At 44.8% G+C, this 17,947-nt stretch overlaps 2 protein-coding genes and 2 pseudogenes across 2 annotated transcripts; all 4 read right to left on the bottom strand.

The window, feature by feature from the left end:
• Positions 1–1,056: 1,056 nt before the first annotated feature.
• On the bottom strand, positions 1,057–2,290 carry LOC146187556 (uncharacterized; annotated as a pseudogene).
• A 196-nt stretch (positions 2,291–2,486) lies between these two features.
• Positions 2,487–4,072, bottom strand: LOC146187555 (uncharacterized; annotated as a pseudogene).
• An 8,900-nt stretch (positions 4,073–12,972) lies between these two features.
• Positions 12,973–14,585, bottom strand: LOC146187554 (uncharacterized). Its single transcript, XM_084607744.1, has one exon. It carries the CDS (start codon positions 14,398–14,400, stop codon positions 13,102–13,104), a length of 1,299 nt encoding a protein of 432 aa, XP_084463870.1. The 5' UTR covers positions 14,401–14,585; the 3' UTR covers positions 12,973–13,101.
• A 950-nt stretch (positions 14,586–15,535) lies between these two features.
• LOC146187553 (uncharacterized) lies at positions 15,536–17,493 on the bottom strand. The gene is made up of 2 exons (XM_084607745.1): positions 16,476–17,493; positions 15,536–15,738 (listed from the first exon to the last, which is right to left on the bottom strand). Exons 1-2 carry the CDS (start codon positions 17,286–17,288, stop codon positions 15,616–15,618), a joined length of 936 nt encoding a protein of 311 aa, XP_084463871.1. The 5' UTR covers positions 17,289–17,493; the 3' UTR covers positions 15,536–15,615.
• Between the last annotated feature and the right edge of the window lie 454 nt (positions 17,494–17,947).

Raw genomic sequence — 17,947 nt, 5'->3', positions numbered from 1 at the left:
TCGCTGCATCACGTGATATGTGACGTCACGCCAGGGATGAAGCGGCGCGCGCCCGCGGTCGCGTCAGTCTCTGTGCCCGCAACCGCGCCAGCGTCTTTGCGCCGGGCGTGTATGCGTAAGTTACGTGCAAACCAAGAGTCTGCAAAGAATAAAGTACGACGATTAACCTAAAACCACGTCTCCGTTACTTAGCCCCATCCACACTGAGGCAGCTGCTTAACATGCTTCGCATCCACTGGGCGTAACCTTGATAAGCCTCAAATTTTTTTTTTTTCGGGAAGCGGGGTTTTTGCCATTAGCCCCTTAGCTGGCAAAACGCCCATTGAGGCCACTTGTAATATGGCCCCAGTAATAGAGTTAGAAGATAGAGGTGCGATGCTCTCGTACTCACTTTCTTTTATACACATATTATGCCGAAAAGCATGCGCAAAAATAGAAATCAATAAAAAAATGTTTACTGAATTTCAACGCTGCGTTTTGAACTGTGAAGTACTTTTTACTTTTTCTTATAGTGTTGTTACCAATGCACTTAATTTCTTTCTTAATACTACGATTTACACAAAATTCTTTGTTTAGGGCGTTCTATATTTATATTAACCCCTGTGCGTACGTTCCGTCTTTCTGTACGTAGCGAATATTCTGTTATGCATGACGTAATATTTATTTTGGCATCACGGAACTCAACGTAGTGTTTCTCTGCGCGACTGCAGCACACTCTCCTTCTCTTGCGGCGCATGTCGGGCGCGGTGCCGACGTGGGCGGCTTGACTGACTTCGCAATACGGGCTGCGCGTGCTTTTTCTCCACACGCTGCTCGCACTCGCCCAACGCAACCTAGACTGGCTCACGGCCGGGGGGCTGCCTGCGTGACGTAGGCCGGACGGGGCCGCCGTCCGGCGCATGTGACGGGAGCGCTTCAGTATAGCTTCAGCACAATCCGTATGAGAGCGCTCAGCTGACTTGTTTTTCTTCGGCTACGCGCACAGTATTATGTCTAAATCCAGGTATTAAAACATAGCAGAGAGCCACGTGTTTTCTACACGCATCGGCGTTTTACTCATTCATTTGCCAAAGTTTGCAACTTCCGCTTCTTACTCTTGTTGTCCGGGTCAGACACCTTGTCATTCAAGCGTCGACAGAAATTTTTGAGAATGTTTGTGCTGCACCACAAAACATATTTCAGCACTATCTCACTCGTGTGTCCCTGCTCACAGACGTTGAAGTCTGAAGGCTCCTCATCGCTGAGCAGTTGGAGTGTGAGTTCTGTAGCCACTTGGCGCTGGTTTTGGATCTTTAGAAATTCTGCTCGCTTGGACAACTCTTCCACCACAACGTAATTGTGAGCCACAGCATTCACAGCTGGCATTGCTGGGTAAACCAGCCCTACCCTGTCAATTTCTTTGACAAGACTGTAGTACATGTGATTGTCAGGCGAAACTGCGACAGTCTTGTCAATTGTCAAGAGCTCTTTGCATTTGTCGCATTTCAACCTCTTCAGAGCGATGTGCACCGAGCCACATATGCAATGACTGGTATGGCATCCTTGAGTTTTGACAGCGCCTGTTCGGTCACAACAATGTTGAATTTTCCGCTTGGCACGGCTGCTTGCATTTGAAGCGCTTCCATATTTTGATTTTTGTCGTTGTCGATTGCAGATACCGCGCTCATTTGTGGAAGGGTGCTCTGCAGTCGCAACTTGCACTCACATCCATAGATTTGTCTTACAGACAAATGATATTGCGAACCAGCCAGTCGTCGGTAACATCCAAAGCGGTCTTCTAGAAGGTCGGTCTGGAACTTTCCAAGAAACACGAAGGACATCTTGAGCTCCTGAAAGCACTATCTTGCAATCTCAACAAATGCCTGAGTCGTCTGGATCAAAGCATCATGAGTTTTATCCGACAACGTACAGGCGTCCGCCCTTCTTTCCTTCCATTATTCCAAGAAATCGCACAAAAAGGAAAACCTCGAGTCGAATGGAGAAGGGTAGACGGGTTTTTGATATTCATCCCTTAGTCTCAGTCCTTTGAAAGGCGTTTTGACAACTTTCCACCATTTTACTATTATATCTATGAAACTGGCGGTTTCTTCGTGGTGTTTTAGGTTGTGCTTGGCTCCAGTCACTCGAAGTGCGTTCGGTCGGGAAATACCTGCAAAGCAAGTTAAGCATTTCGCTTCTCAATATCTGTTGGAGAAACAGCTTTCCTGGACAGAGTGTAGCCGTACCGGAGTAACTGCTCACTCTCTAAATTATATGCGTCTTTGATAGTCTTGAAAAACGCATAATGCATGCGCCGCTCCCCCGTTGTGCTTGGTTCAAACTCAGGGAACCAGAAACACTGGTCGTTTTATTGGCGCACGCACTTCAGTAAGTGCACCGGGTCAATGACAAAAAACAATGACAGCTGGGGATCTGATGGGTGTGGACACACGAAATCATTCGCCAGTGATTTTTTTGGTGCGGCTTGGGGGGGTCTTTGCTCCAGACTACTTAAAAGCCATCATCGCGCTTCGATTTACAGCGTTGTGCTCAGTTACAACGCACATGACTTTGTAACCAATTTTTTCCAAGCCGCCAATGATGTCTCCGAAAACCTTGTGCAGAAATTCCCACTAGCCTTGTGCACGGGTACAATGTGTGCTACCTCCTTAAACCTGCACATGAGGCTGTGCACCATAAATACCAATGCACTGTTAGCGGCTTCTGCGTTGTTCAACGCTATGCCAGCGATGTTGCCTCCTTCGTAGCCAAAAAAAAAAGGCTTTAGGTGAATTTCATCCACCATTAAAGTCACATAGAGTTCCTGCTCTTTCAACTCGGATATCTTCTTGGCTATGTAGCGGAGGAATGTGCCGTCTTGCTGCTCTAATTAGAGGTTCACCCGCAGTGATGAACATATTGATGGAATGGTCCTTGGGTGCGGCATGATGATGCTGCCGTGACTTCGCATGTACTTGTATGCATGAGGCGATATTGTAAAAAGTATGCAGCAGTACACCATGGAGTCTGCAGAGTAGCGCCGTCGTTCTTTTTTTGTTGACATTAGCTGCACTTGCTCGGTAAGCAGTTGAATGGTCGGAGAGTTGTTTCCTTGCGCTGCGGATATTTCGCTCAGAAGAGAAGTGACAGTCTCGAAGATGTCCATGTCTGAGCTTTTAGAACTTGAACTCACGGCACTGTCAAAATTCTCGACTCCTTCAAGCAAATCCAGCAGCCGTCAGTTGCTGTTGACCGCCGAAGGAACTAAAACTTTGGATCCGAGCCGCTTCACTGGTGCTTTTACGACGTTTACTGTCCGAGTTAGGTCGATTTTTATAACAACGGAGTATTTAATCCAAGGAGCCTCATAGTTACAAATGTGACCCAAAATGACGTGTTCATTGGACTCGATGACATGCAAAAATGTCAGCTGCTTGCCTCGAACGAAGTTTGTCAAAGCTTTCAAATCGCAAAGCTTGTCTGCTTCGTCCTCATCCTGGGCAGTGATAATTGACTCCGCGAGCGCTTTCTCAAGGGCAGCGGCATCTAAGCGCATTCGCTTGCTCTTTGGGTTCTCTCCTCCTTCTCCTTTTCTGGACAGGTAGCTCCAGTCCCTTCTCTGGACAGGTAGCTTGGGCAATCGGGGAATACCGTCGGTACGGCCTCAGGTCGAAGCCGCAAACTTGAGAGCGATGCGGTCACTGTGCGGCCGGTGGCTTGGTCAACATAGCTTGTTTCTCGGACGATGTCTTCCGCTTTAAAGTGACGTTCGCAGACCTAAACAAAATAAATATAACCTAATAAGTACGGCTACTTGACATCTCGAGCTATGCGTGACGCATTTATCCTTTACGTGCCACAAAGGAGTTGAAAGCAAAGCTTGCAACCCCAAGGGTAAGAGCAACTTGCTGGGAAAAAATAAGTAGCAAAAATGTATCACCCTGAAGTTTGCAGACACGACCAGGTTTTCGCGTGGAATTGCACGTGTCCAGGCTTTTCTTGCTTCTTCAGCTGTAGGGAACGAGGAGACGTGCACTTTTTGGCCTGTCTTGTAATTGCCATTGCACCGCGGCACACAACACTTCCCAGGCATTTCGCAGTTGGTTCTAATTCTGCACAGCCCTGCTGGGCATACATAACACGCGATAAACACCGATGTCAGTCGTCGTTGCCGGTTCAGGCACAGAAACAAAGATTTGAGCAAACGACCACGTTTTTCAGCGCCCACATGCGTGTCCAAACATGTCACTGCAGCCGCCGCGCTGAAGACGAAGGCCCCTAAACGATGACGTATGGTCACGTGGCCCCGGGAGCTCCGCGGACTGGAAGAAATTCCTCTAGGTGGCTTGGTGGAGGCTGCCTAAACCCTAGCTCTTTGTAGATTTCGGCGTGACTGCCCTAAAGCGGTGTTGCTACGAAGCATTGTCGTGCTGTTTGTTTTTGAGAATGACCCAGGAACGATTGTAGCGGACGGGCAAGCAACGTTATAAGGGTTCTGGACTCCATGCATTTGTTGATCGCCTCATATGTTAAATACGCTAAACTCGACTATAATTTAAAGTTTCACCTGCTAAGAAAGCATAGAAACAGCTGGAATTGCAACGCGTTTAACACATTATTGGTCCTGATTACAAGGCATCCAGGTACTAAGTAAGGCGTCGTCTTCAGGCACTCGGACATTGGATAGGCTGGCGCTCGCCTAAGCAGAGATGGATGGAAATTTACAGAACTGAAAAGGGCGATGACAGGGTCATTCGATGCATTGCCAGTTTATACTTATGTAAATAATGTACAGGTCCGTGATTCTACTCGCAATGTTTTAAACTTCGTCTCAGAAGATGTTTGCAGCACTACGAAAGGTACAACTCTCCCGTACAATCAGGTCGGCGTAAACAAATAATACTCCCTCAAATGTCTGAGCCGTTTAGATCTATTATAAATCAACAAGCACAACAATTGAAAACGTAGCTTGGGCTGGTAGATTTAAATAGTGGAGAGTGTTCCAATCACTGAATAAATTACCAGAGAAAGCCCGTGCGGACACAGCTCTGCGGAGGCCTGTTGCGACGTAGTGATGCGTTTCCATTTTACAACATGGCGTCGGTCGACTCGGTTGTGTCTCCTGTGTTCCGCACATCGATAGTGCGCTTTTTTCCCAGGCTGGCGAAGGCTTTAAATGGCTTTGAAGCGCTTCGCGTCTAGAGTGGGGCCAGCTCAAGTACAAATGCGCTCATCAAGAGGACGGCAAAAACTCACTGAGGTGAGCGAGCGTGTTCTCTACCAGAGAACAACGGAGGCGTTGAATGTGGGCCGAGTGCTATCATCGAAGAAGCGTGCTGAAGGAAGAGCTGGCGAGCGGAAGATGAAGCTGGGCGATTTTGATCTGAGCGTGGTGTGGAGTGTGGTGCACAGCTTTTCTAGAGAGGCGGAATTCCAACTATTGCAAACGTGGTTGCACCTTTCTCAAATGACGACTCGCTACCGACAGTGTCCACTGCGGCAATGCAGAGAATGCTTAAGAATCCCGGCTTCCAATACAAGAAGCGATCTCGCAATGTAATGATAATCAATTCGACGCAAATTGCGCAGTGCCGCCGCCGGTACCTGCGTCAGCGGAGCTGCGACGCCATTGTAGACCAATTTTTTTCACCGACTAAACGTTTGTCAACGCCGGCCACACACGAATCCGAGTGTGGGCTGACTTTTTGTGGACTGAATATTTCAAAATATTAGCTGCATAGAACATACATATCCTTCTGCTTGACAGTTAAGTGTAATTCAACAAGGTTGACGAGTGGGCGAGTTGGTAATGGTTCATTTTATTTTATTTCAGAACGAGTCTTCGTTGTCTTCTTTTTTATTCCAACCTTTTCTTGTTCTTTTCTTTCCTGTGTTTCGTCTTTTGGCTGGTTTAAAACGAAGAGTTAAGTGTAAAGCAGCGGAAAAGTCATAAAGTACCACGCTCTCCAAGTTCGTTGGTCTTTGGATGTATAGAACCCCTCCTGATGCCCATGTAAGCAGTGCTGCTAACGGAGCTTTTCTATCATTTGAAGCGAACTGAAACGGTTACTGCGCAAACTAAGACGCTGCTGGTAGCTACAGTGCCTTGTACAAACTTCTTGATTTCCATTTTTCTTAGTATGTATTAATAGCGGTCCAAGAGGGTGCGTTGTGTGGAGCGAAATTTCCGGAATCCATACTGAGCATCAGTAATGATGGCTTCATGTTCAAAGCAGAATTAAAAAGCACCCGATTTAGCATTTCTAGTCCCTTAGAAAATACCGGTAAGATCGAAACCGGGCGATAATTATTTAGCCTCTTTCGATCACTTTTTTTGTATATGAGTTTAACCTTTGCTAATTGCATATTTTTAGGAAAGGTACCAGAGCTGATACATAGGTTAAATATGTAAGCCAATAAGTATAGACAGCACTTCGAAATCCAGCGCTGATTGTGTAAATGATGGGATCAGTTCAGAATCTACATCCGATTTTACTAGCATGCAAATTCCTCGTCCTCTCCCATATTTACGATTAAGGTTACAGACCGTGTATTCAGGTATGTTGCAACAATCATTTTCATTTTCGTATGAAGTTTCAGTTAACATTATCACCCTAAAACTAACATTGAGCTCGCTCATTGTAAAGTCTCTAGGCTGGTGGTTCTGTTTCTAGCAGACTGCATATTAGTATGGAAGTAGTATGAATGCATATAGTATTCAGATATGTGGCGCAACAAACACAAACACATGAGAAGATACACAACACACGCGCACACTACCAACTGTAAAAAGAATCTGAAAACACTTCCTCTTCACCACTCCTCCTCTTCTACACTCAGGCACGTCTCATCTTCTTCTCATCTTCCTCTTCTTTGCCAAGGGGATAATGGCACTCTCTTCCTCGCAGACCATAACATCGTCCAAACATGGCAGTGACCAATCTCATCTTCCTCTTCTTTACCAAGGGGATAGTGGCACTTTCTTCCTCTCAGACCATGTTTAGACGATGTTATGGTCTGCGAGGAAGAGAGTGCCATTATCCCCTTTCTTCTTCTGGTGGAAAATAGCTTTTTTTAATCAATCAATCAATCAATCAATCAATTGACAAATACTGTGCTTTTATTTCCTGTAAACCACCTATTAAAATGCTATCGCAAGTAATAACAATGATAATAATAATAATACTAATAATAACAATTGGTTCACAGGAAAGGAAAGGCGCAGTATTAGTCACACTTGTTCTTCGGACACGTGAACAGCTCCGTGAGGAAAGGGAGGAAGGTGGAAGTGAAAGCGGAAAGACAGAATGGAATGCCGTAGTTGGCTAAGCGGTGATGTGCTACGCGTTAGGACAACTAAGGACCACCTCGGTGGCGGGACCGGAGGGCGTCTCAAACAAAAGCATCAGGACCATATACATCGGCTCAGCGTCGGCTACTTCATGAACATACTTCATGAACACCTACTGCAGAAGAGGAGAAGTACCACAAGAATGGAAACAGTCAAAGTGCCATTGATACAGACCAGGGAAGAAGCTTAACATAGAAATCCGAAGACCCATTTCATTAACCTCATGCGTCGGCAAAATAATGGAACATGTCATTCCCAACATGCTTCAGGGTTATCTAGATAACAACAAAGTCATCCCCTCAACCAGGATAAGATTCAGACCCAACCTCTCGACAAGGATGTCATGATCCAGTTGTCGAGGAATTCTGGACCGTGGATACTGTCATGGATCGAGCGCAATACTGGGGCTTTATCTCTGCAAAGCCTTCGATAACACCTCGCACGAGGTGATATGAGAAAAGCTCTCACATTTTATAATCCCGGGGAGAGTAAGTCTACGGGTACGTCGGTCTTTCCTTCGAACAGGCCCGCCGAGCTCACTCCCGGCGCGATCACATCAGACCCCGTATTTATGGGCGGAAGGGGAACACCACAAAGCTCTGTGATGTAGCCGTTCCTTTTCAACATTGAACTGATAACACTGCTCCCCAGACACGCCGCCATCGAAGGGATACAGCACGCATTTCACGCGGATGACATTACCCGGTGGTTGAACAGGGGAAGTGATGCTCAAATTTAAAGTGTGCTTCAGGAAGAAGTCGCCACCATCGACAGCTATGCTCTAAGATCGGGTCTTTAATGTTCACAATCTAAGTCCGCACTACTTTGTGAGTCCGAGAAGGCCGCAATCGAAAGAACAGACGTCCGCCTCCTGCAGAAAGGGTAGAACTCAAAGGACTACCAATCAAAGAAGTAGACACCATCTGAATCCTAGGCACGTTCATTCAGTGTAACCATAGAAACTTAGCAACATTAGATGAACTGACCACAACAGTCACCCAAACAGCCAGACTAATGAAGCGAACAGCCAACAAGGGGAGTGGCAAGAAAGAACGCTAAACCTGTCGACGTATTCAGGCTTTCGTGATCACCAGGCTAGTCTACACCCTGCCCTATCTGCGCCGTTACCAAGACGAAAAGCAAAAGGTTGAGTGTCTTATCCGGCAAATTACAAGACAGCAGTAGGACTACAAAGGAACACCTCAACCGATAGGATTCTCGCACTCTTAATGTACAACATACTTGATGAGCCCAAGGAAGCGCATTTATTATCGCAGTACCCCAGACTGGCGCGCACCAATGCCGGGAGGCTTGTCTTGCTAAGGCTAGGCATCAATTCCCTACTCATGACTGACGATCTCAGGCAAATGCCCACAGTAATCAGGGAGGAGCTTATTATCAAGACCCTCCCCAGGTGAAAATTTGTTAGTGGGAATCTACTGGTTTCTAATGGTTTGTACTGGAACCATGAAGAAACCTATTGGTTTTTAGTGGTTTCTACTGGAACCATTAGGAACCCTACTGGTCTTCTTTTGAAACCATTAAGAAACCTGCTGGTTTTCTAATGGTCTTACTGGTTCCAGCAGGGTGCTCATTGGTTTTCTTCTGGGACCAGTAGCTACTGGGACCATTAACTAAGGTAGTGGTACCAGTAGAGAGCTTGCTGGTTTTATCTGGCCTCACTGGTTCCAGCAGGGTGCCTAATGGTTTTCTTCTGGGACCTGTAACTGAGGTACTAGTAGTAACTACTGATTTTGGATAGTTTATTTGGTACCAGTAGATAACTTTCAGGTGCTGTGCACAAAACCCCTAACAATCGAAACCTATTTTTTATTGGGCAGGACTTTGCTGGCCGTTGTTGGGAGCAATTGTTTTCATGCAAGGACGTGTCAATCAACTATGAGCGAACTGAATTGAAAATTAGTGTCAGCCTTTTTTTCAAGTTCAAAGAAATTAAAATTTCAATTACAATATAAGAATTCATTTTATCAATTTGTATTTACAATACAAATAAAAACTCACTTTTTAAAGGTTTTGCTCTTTTCTTCTTTTCTGTGTGCGACAGTTTGACACTGCTGTTATTATTACTGTCACTGCTGCATTGCTGACACTGCTATTATTACTACCGCTATATGGAAAGAAATTGGTCCTTTTCTGTTGTTTTACTCAGCCTGATCTTGCTGCAATCTCGCTTTTCTTTGTTACCGACTCTGTTCATGTGCAATAAGGTGCTGGTTCTTGTCAATTTTTTATACTCTACCATTGAGCGCGATGTCTCGTCAAATGTACTTCTATTTATTTTATTTTATTTTACTTTTTTGCGGACGCTACATTGCTTTGCCTATGCATGTTTACTTTGCATTTTCTTCGGGCACCACCTTGGTGGAAAATAAAGGTATTATTATTACTAGAACTTGCTGCTTTGTAGCAGTGTTGTAGAGGGGAAAGTGCGGCTTCTGGCGTTAAAGGGCTACTGTCCAGAACGACCTTTTAAGCAAAGAAGCCCAGTGCTTCGATCAGGTTTCAGAGATGGTCTGTGCAAAATGCTACAGCAATATGCATGCCGCAAAGAAGCAAAAATACAAATCAAAGCTCTCTCATCCACTCCTCCAGAAAATCAGCTTCCCCGTTCTCTACGCTGGCCCATTGAGTCGCGAGGCTGACGTCAAGCTCCCAATGACATCCACTTGTCTGACTCGCTGACGGGTGAAGGATGGGTGTACACCACTAATTGTGTCTGCCACTCGCTATGCGCTTTTTCCTCACCCGTATTGTTTTCGCGCACGAAGAGTGCTACCATCGCCACCACCTGCTTCACCCGCTCTCCACAAGACACCCCACCTCCCACCAAATGCGGAGGAGGAAGGAGAATTTGGCTTGCAGAGGCTAGATGACTGAGCAGGAGAATCTAAAACCTCTGAGAGGGAACGGAAGGAAGAGGAAACGTAAAATTGCTAGATTGCGGTGGTTGTAACTGCGTTAATTACTCTTCAAGAACTTTTTGTTGCCTTGCGTTCTAGGATCGAAGCCTCACAGTCACCGGGGGACAAAATATTTTCGACCGGAGGGTGGATAGTGGGCCTTTAAATAAAACTCAAGAAATGCACTTGTTGCAAAAGCATATATTTCTGCATAATTGCATGCATGTACATGCTCCATGCCCCCATAATTTCCAGCAACAAAAGTGTGGCAGCCATGTCTACAGAAATGGCTGTCGCTGGACATGTCAACTGCACTTCCACCTTACAAGCACAGCTCTATGACCACAAGTGAATTAACTACTTGTAAATGAACAACTCACTCCAAATAACAATCATGGCATATCCAAGTGGCTTCTAACAACACAGAAATACAATGTTAGATCACAAACAGAAAACACCACATGATTTGCAGAAAATATTACTCACTCGAAAAAAAAAAATTAATATAATCCGCCTTTTGAATGAGTTTTCTGCGCTTGCGCAAAGTCCTAGCTGCGACTGATGTAAACACACTGAACGGCGTTTTTCATTGCCGATCTCATAGCCAGTGCACGGGGCGGCATGGTGACCATCACAGGCTCGGCAAAACGATGCCAACTACACGTGCCGCATACGGTTGCCACTCTTGAGGCGTGCCGGGATGCAAGACGTGGTTTTTCAGGTTCCCTTCGTTGAGCTATGACGAATGATGTGAAGCTTGAATTGGGCTCTCAAGCGTCAATATGTGAATGGGTGACCTTCACAGCCGACTGCTTACTCTCGACTGTGTGAAAAACACTTTGTTACAAGTATGCATGCATCTAAAAGAAATGCGCATGATGACAAGTACCTACTGGAGTTTGCACCGAGCTTATAATCCACCAGTGATGGCCGCAGTGAGGATTTGTTTGGTGCGTGTTTGCTTTAAGTGGGACGGGGCACGACCGCGATACATTTTGTCGTTTTCTTGACGTGCGAAGGGGCTGGGTAGCGCAGATATCACAGGCGGCTATGAGCGCTAGACCGTAATACTTAGCATGTTTTATCGTGCCTGCTGCCTGACTAACAAGAAAAAAAAAGTATGGCATTTGTTCTGATGCATTGCCGTTCGCAAGCCGAGTGGTTGAACCAGTCATGAGTTTGCCTTGTGTTTTTGCTGCTCGCAGCATGACTCACTTCACACTTTTGCATGACGCTCAGCATTTTTCTTTTAACCTTACAGACTTTCCTTCGTTTTGGGGTAAGAAACCGGCTACAGTGCTGAATCATCCAGTGTCAGAAAAAGGCTGCGCAATTCCTGCAGGGTTCTGTTGTGCATTTCGGCTGGGACAATGCCGGGGGTGTGAATAAGTGCCTCTCTGCCAAGCTTCATAGATGAAATACTATAGCTCCAAGCTTCTAGATAATGTGATGAAGCTATGCCCATTGCACCATGCTGGCACCGCGGTGACCGGTGCTCGGTAATAAGACGCCCCGCGCATATGCGCCGCTCATAAGTCACAGGAGACGATTCCACCTAGTGTTGCAGCATCAATAAACCCCAGGCTGCTTTGCCCTTTGAGAACTCCTCTCTGCCTCCACGGTCCTTTCAAATTCCTTTTTGAGAATAACATTAACACTATGTGAATCTGCACGCTGAGAGCAAGTCTCATTGTCATGTGAAACATAGCCCGCGCCATGGCCCATGCTACACGCTCCTACGATACGAAGACAGTATCTGTGTGCGTTATGAGTGGATTTTAAAATGGCTGGAAGATTCCTCCATACTACGTGAACATAATACTGCAATCACCGTCACTACTTTCCGCTCCAAAGATACAAAAGTGGGGAGCTTTTAGTTTCTACCTGCGTTGGCGTGGCCACTTCACATGGTGCGCTTTCGTGTCATCTGCTACACTGCCGTTCAATGTGTTTCTCGCAGCTTTCTTATGATGGTGCCACATCCTCCGCCAAAAGGTGGATTGCTTAGAAACCATGGTGAATTTTCAAAAATGAGGACTCACAGAGAAGTCCATGATACAATTACATCACAGGAAAAAAAGCAACAACAATGCATAAGAAAAGACACTTCATCCTGAAGTAACATTCCAGAGTGGAAACAATGACTTAATAGTGACCCATCTCAACATTCAGCTCTTGTAAGCCACAGTGAGCAGAGGCTAGCAAAAAAATGCAGGATACCAGAACAGTGACATGAAACTTGTAACTCTATAAAAAAAGCTTATAACATGATAATACTTTAAAAATGCAGAATAGGTAAATTATACAGTTCCACAGTGCCAAATTTGCTCTAGCCATGATCAGCAGATACATGACATCATGTAAGAATTTCTAAGAGCACAACATAGAACTAATGCGTGAACTGTGAAGTTCAACTGAAAATACAGCAACCTAAAGACACACTTTTAAAAGCACTCTTAATGTACCGGAGGACTTCAAATTATTTTCTATTACCAGGACTTTTTTTAATACTGCAGAATATATGTCACAATGATGGGCTGAAAGCATCTCCATAATTAAAAATACATTAGTAAAAATAGTCACTGTGGCAATAGTAGTATATGAATAGAACTGGATGTATCGAGCATCGACACATAGGCTGTTAGATCAGACTTTGTTTTACATCAGTCTAACTCGTTTTCTCATTCTACCTATATAATCCATGCTCAGGACCTACAAATTTTTGTTAGCAAAAAATGTACAGCAGCTAGCAATTCCTGACTTATAATGTATCATTTGCAGCAACAAATATGAAGGCAAGAGAAGTGTAAAATATAACTCAATTAGTAAACAGTTGCTATCAATGTCACATTAACTCAGAGATAGCAGTTTCAATACAATTCTCACAAAAAAGATCTTTCCACCCAATTGCATATAATTGCATGGAACAGCACTGGATGAAGTCTCAGCAAGCTGGTATGAATTACCATTCTCCAAATGGATTATATGCTGTGTATTGAATGCGTGGCGAGACAAGTACTTCTTGGAAATAGCAAAAATCCTTGTGGAGTTAGTTACATCTTTGAAAGAAACAATATGCTCTATTTTCAGACAGGTTCCTAAATTTGTCACTACAGCTGTGCAGTCTGTTTTGCTTGGCCTTAAGTATTGCTCGCTGTGGAACAGGAGGCCTGGAGCCAAAATAACTCGGTCGTGCTCCACAACAGGGCCATTTACGATGTTGCCAACTTGGCTTGTTATAAGGTCAAGCAATTGGCCAGTCACGCCTCGGGGCCTACTCAGAAGGGGAGCAGCTTGACTCTTTGATGGACCAGCTTTTGTTAAAAAACGCAAAGTGCGAGGACTTGCTAAGGCCTTCAGGTTTTTATAATTACTGGCCATCATGAGCCGCTCTACAATCTGCAGAGGAACACCTTTAGCTGACGTGACCAACTGCTTAATATGCCCAATGTTCGACTCAAATACAAAACAAGAATGCGCCCAGAGTGGTCCCTGGCGCTCAACACTCTGAGGCATGTGTGTCACCAGATGAACATTGAAAGTCATGTGTTGCTCTCCATAAAGAAACTGGACATCAACAACAAACTTGACTAGGCAGTCAGTGCTTAAAGCTATATCATTTAAGCAGACTGTGTCCTGCAAAAGGAGGGCTATACCCTTTACAAGCAATGAAAAATGGTCGAGATATTTCCTAGGAAGGATACCTTCCAGACAGGGCAAGGCAAAATATAAAAGCCACTGCTGCCACTCTGAGGCTTTCCAATACTTTCTTAAGCCAATGGAACGTGGAAGGCGAGTCACACAACGATGTGGCTTTATTGAGCATAGACGCTCATCTATGGCTTTAAGAGTTTCTGGAGCTCCGATATAATGCTCCTCACCTACATCTGAAAGCCAATTTTCAGTCAACTGTCGTGAGACGCCCAGCAAAATGCAGTGCATATAATCTGGTGTGAAACCCCAGATTACATTAAAATGTGAAAGGTTGATCAATGGTGTCACACCTTTAACACCACGAACTACTTGACCAGTCTTGACAGCCTTGTGCATCTTTTTTTTGGTGTCTTCTGCTGTTATCCCAGGGAAGACTGTATCTACAGGATACTTGATGGTTCCTGTTTTGGCATCGTAAAGAAAAAATGGCAACATAAACTAAAATTTTCAGTTTTAAAAGAATCCAGTCTAGTTAAACTAATTTTTCAAGTACTGATGCACTGTATTAAACACAATGATTACACCAAAAGGCACAAAGACAATACAGGCAAGGTGCACAAGTTAAACTGCGTATTTGAACACTGCAGCCAGTGGCGTCGCTAGGGTTACCCGCACCCCGCACCCGGTGCGGAGGTGCAGCGCGGCAACCCCCCCTTACGGCTACTTCCTCTGTCCTCATTGTTTGCTTTGAAGTCAAATTCGCTCTGCACCCAACCACGTAGTGCGAGTGAATTGGTTTTTTTTTTCAACGCTTAGACGCAAGTCGTGTAAGTTGCGAGGAAATTCACCGACCAAGCGGCTTAAGACAGGTGATTGCCCAGTATGAGGCTGCGCGTTGTAGTTATGTCCCGAGCAAGAGCCTTTCACATGCCACATGCATAGGTGAAAGCCTTTTACTTAGCATTTTCTACATATACCAATTTTCTCCTGTCCTTTTCTCCAAAACGTGCAACTTAACTTCTGCATCCATTCTGCAAAGTTACCAACGCGCATTGATGCTATACTAACAGAAAATACTAAGCGCGAAACAGCCTTTTGGAGCTGGGAAACGATGGGCGTCTCCAGGCTCATTTTTTTTTTAAACGCTTTCAGTTGCGTTTGTCATTTTAACACTCACTTTGCCTTTTTCACAGAGAAAAGGTATGAACCGCATAATACACTATGTGAGCACTCTGGGGACATTCACTCTTAGTTCCACTTTTAAAGCACCTAACCTTGCTGAAGGTGGCCTTCTTCTCATCATTTTTCTTTTTCTTGTCAGCGCATACTGATCAGACTTGCCATTCCACTGAGCAACAGGCATTTCGTGCCTTTCGGCGTTCGCCCTCCACCCCTCCCTCCCTCTCACTGTCCAGCTGCACCCGGTGCAAACCGCACCCCCCTCGTGATGCCACTGACTGCAGCAGCCGTGAGCTTACTTAATGCATGCAATTGAGGTATTGACTATGCACCTTTATTTTAAAATATTATAATGATTCTCCAGATACAATCCATTTTCTATTCCTGAAATGAGGTGTGAAAAAAACAAAAGTTCTAAAGGAAGTGTTTATGAGAACCATGTGAACAAAATCAAATTCCCCTTGGAGCTGCTCATATCAGAGGGCAGATGCTGCATTCCATTGCAGTTACTTCTTTTGAAAAAAAAAAAAACTAACCATTCACAGTTTTCCCAGGGTGCAAACACCATCCACAGCCATAATAACCATTAAACTGTGTCATATGCTGCATGGCCGCACGTGCAGGTGCATCAGCACAGCAGCTGAAGCAGTACACCTGCAATATAAACAAGCACAACATTTACTGTCTTACTAAAAATTACAACATGAGCAAAGGACAAATCAAAACATTTTGACTACTATAAGCACGCAAGGTGGTGTTAACCTAAACAATTGTAATTTTATTGCTAGCCTTGCCGTGTACCTCTGGCAACAGTACTCAGGTTCCTTTCAACACAATACCTCTTGACACCATACATACCGGCTGGAGAAAAACCGAGTGCCATGTAAAGGGCACTATGAGTAGTAATGAACTGCGCCCTAAATAAAAGCCTAATGCAGTGATGATGGTGACATTGCACAAAATGGTAGCTGTCCCTCTCATTACTATCAGATTAGTACCCATCTTGCCTCAGACTTCAGGGGAGAAGTGTACTAAATCAAGCATGTTAAAAGGAGAAGAAAGCACAAAATCAGTGGCAGTGTTTCACGTTAAGGGTCTCTGTCAGGGCCTCAATGCCCTAATTAAGTCACCTTAGTTTTAACACCTGACACTCCTTTATTTAAGCCGTGCGCATCAGCAGAGTTTAAAAGAGCCACAATAGTAGACTAATAACTCTACAATGCAAGACATCCATTGACAGTTAAGCTGTGCAAAATTCTGCCGAAATGTTTATAAAATAAATTTCTCATAAACGATTTTCATAAACGGATACAATGTTTCCTCATTGTGGCTTAATATAGCCTTTCTCTCCCTTTAAAACCTTTTCATCAGCAAAAAAAAAAAGGATTTACCTTGGACTGTATGGTTTCATTCTTCACTGTCCACGTGATGCCATTAGTCGACAAATCATCCATTTGTTCAACAAATGTCTTCAGCAGAAGTGTCATGTCTGGGTGTTTTTGTCCATACCAAAATGCAGACACAAGCACATTTTTTTGCCTGATGTGTGCTGGCAGCTCATTCACAGTCATCTGGATTGGCCACACAGAAAATTTTGAGGATTTGAAAACCGGACTTCCATCTGTATTTATAGTAAGGGTGATGTCATTTCTGGAAGACAATTCCTGCCTGAGCTCTCTGTATAGGGAGCCATCTGTGATGTCTGACATCCGATGCTTTTCAACGAAGAGGCTATCGTGAATCGAACCAAGTCTTCCGTAGAGTGCGTCGGCAGTATCACTTTCCGAAAGTAAAGAAGAAAGTAGGTGTGCAGTAGGCAGCGTCAAGAAGAAGTGTCCATCCTGTAGCATCTTCTGACCGTTGTACTGATGCCCACACACAGAGCACACTCCTCGTACCGCATTTCGTTCAGCAAGATCGCCAGTCGTCTCCGCGAGATGCTTCATGCAGTGCCCACAATAGAAATGAAAACGGGCGCTCTGAAGTTCAGCCCCGACACTCTTTTTGAAACGGTATTTAGTTGCTGGAATGTCATGCCGGGCGAGCACATACATTATTAACCTTTGTAGGGCTTCCACTCCCTTCCACGGAAGATCGAACTCCAAGACAAAGTTTACTGTGAGTGCAAGCAAATCTTCAGCAGAAAAGTTACTGTCTTCCTGCGGCTCGTCAGCTGACGTTGATGTTGAAGCCGCTGCATCCATCGATTCGGTACACAAATGGCCTTCTCGAGAAGTCTCAACATCCTCCTGAACAAGCTGCACCTGTGCCGGCACCAGCACGTCACTACTTGACGCCGATCTCGAAGCGGCCGCATCCGCAAGCCCAGTGTAAACATCGCTGTCGGCTCCGTGGTCGGTCGAGGTGGCCTGTTGTGTCGGCGATGCCTGCGTCCGCCAGGTTGAACGATGAAGATAATATCTGGTTGAATCAGGGATGGAAGAGGTGCTTCCTGGGTTCAAGTATTTCTTTCTAGGGCCCATAGTCTCTTCAGTAAATTTGCATGCGAATCGCGATGTTGCACGTCGAAAAGGTCGTGCATACAGACTACTCTCCGAGCATGGAAGGCAGATAGAAAAAACAATAACAAAATGGCCGCCACCCTGCTTTTTGGTCTTGGATCAGTATCTTGGATTAGGTTGGATGGATGTGTACTGTTCACTGTGTCACTATGTGGAACACAAAAGCTTTTTTTTTTTTTCATGCACGCAATAAAAGTTAATAAACTAACTTCTCATTTTTAGTTATAAAACGTTATGGCGATTTTAAAAATACCGATTGCTATTTACGTATTACTCTTTTTTTTCTGAAATTAGCATCCCTCGGTGTAGTACGGCTCAGTACCAATCCAATCCAATGTCAT

This window comes from Amblyomma maculatum, chromosome 6, assembly GCF_055883805.1.
Source record: "Amblyomma maculatum isolate TAMU_Amacu chromosome 6, ASM5588380v1, whole genome shotgun sequence".
Taxonomy (NCBI): Eukaryota; Metazoa; Arthropoda; class Arachnida; order Ixodida; family Ixodidae; genus Amblyomma; species Amblyomma maculatum.
This window is presented reverse-complemented; position numbering and strand designations above follow the sequence as displayed.

Coding starts and splice junctions, on each gene's coding strand:
- LOC146187553 (XM_084607745.1), bottom strand. CDS start 17,288: ATGGATGCAGCGGCTTCAACATCAACGTCAGCTGACGAGCCGCAGGAA. Junction 15,739..16,475: donor ATGAAACCATACAGTCCAAG/GTAAATCCTTTT, acceptor TTTATATTGCAG/GTGTACTGCTTCAGCTGCTG.
- LOC146187554 (XM_084607744.1), bottom strand. CDS start 14,400: ATGTTGCCATTTTTTCTTTACGATGCCAAAACAGGAACCATCAAGTAT.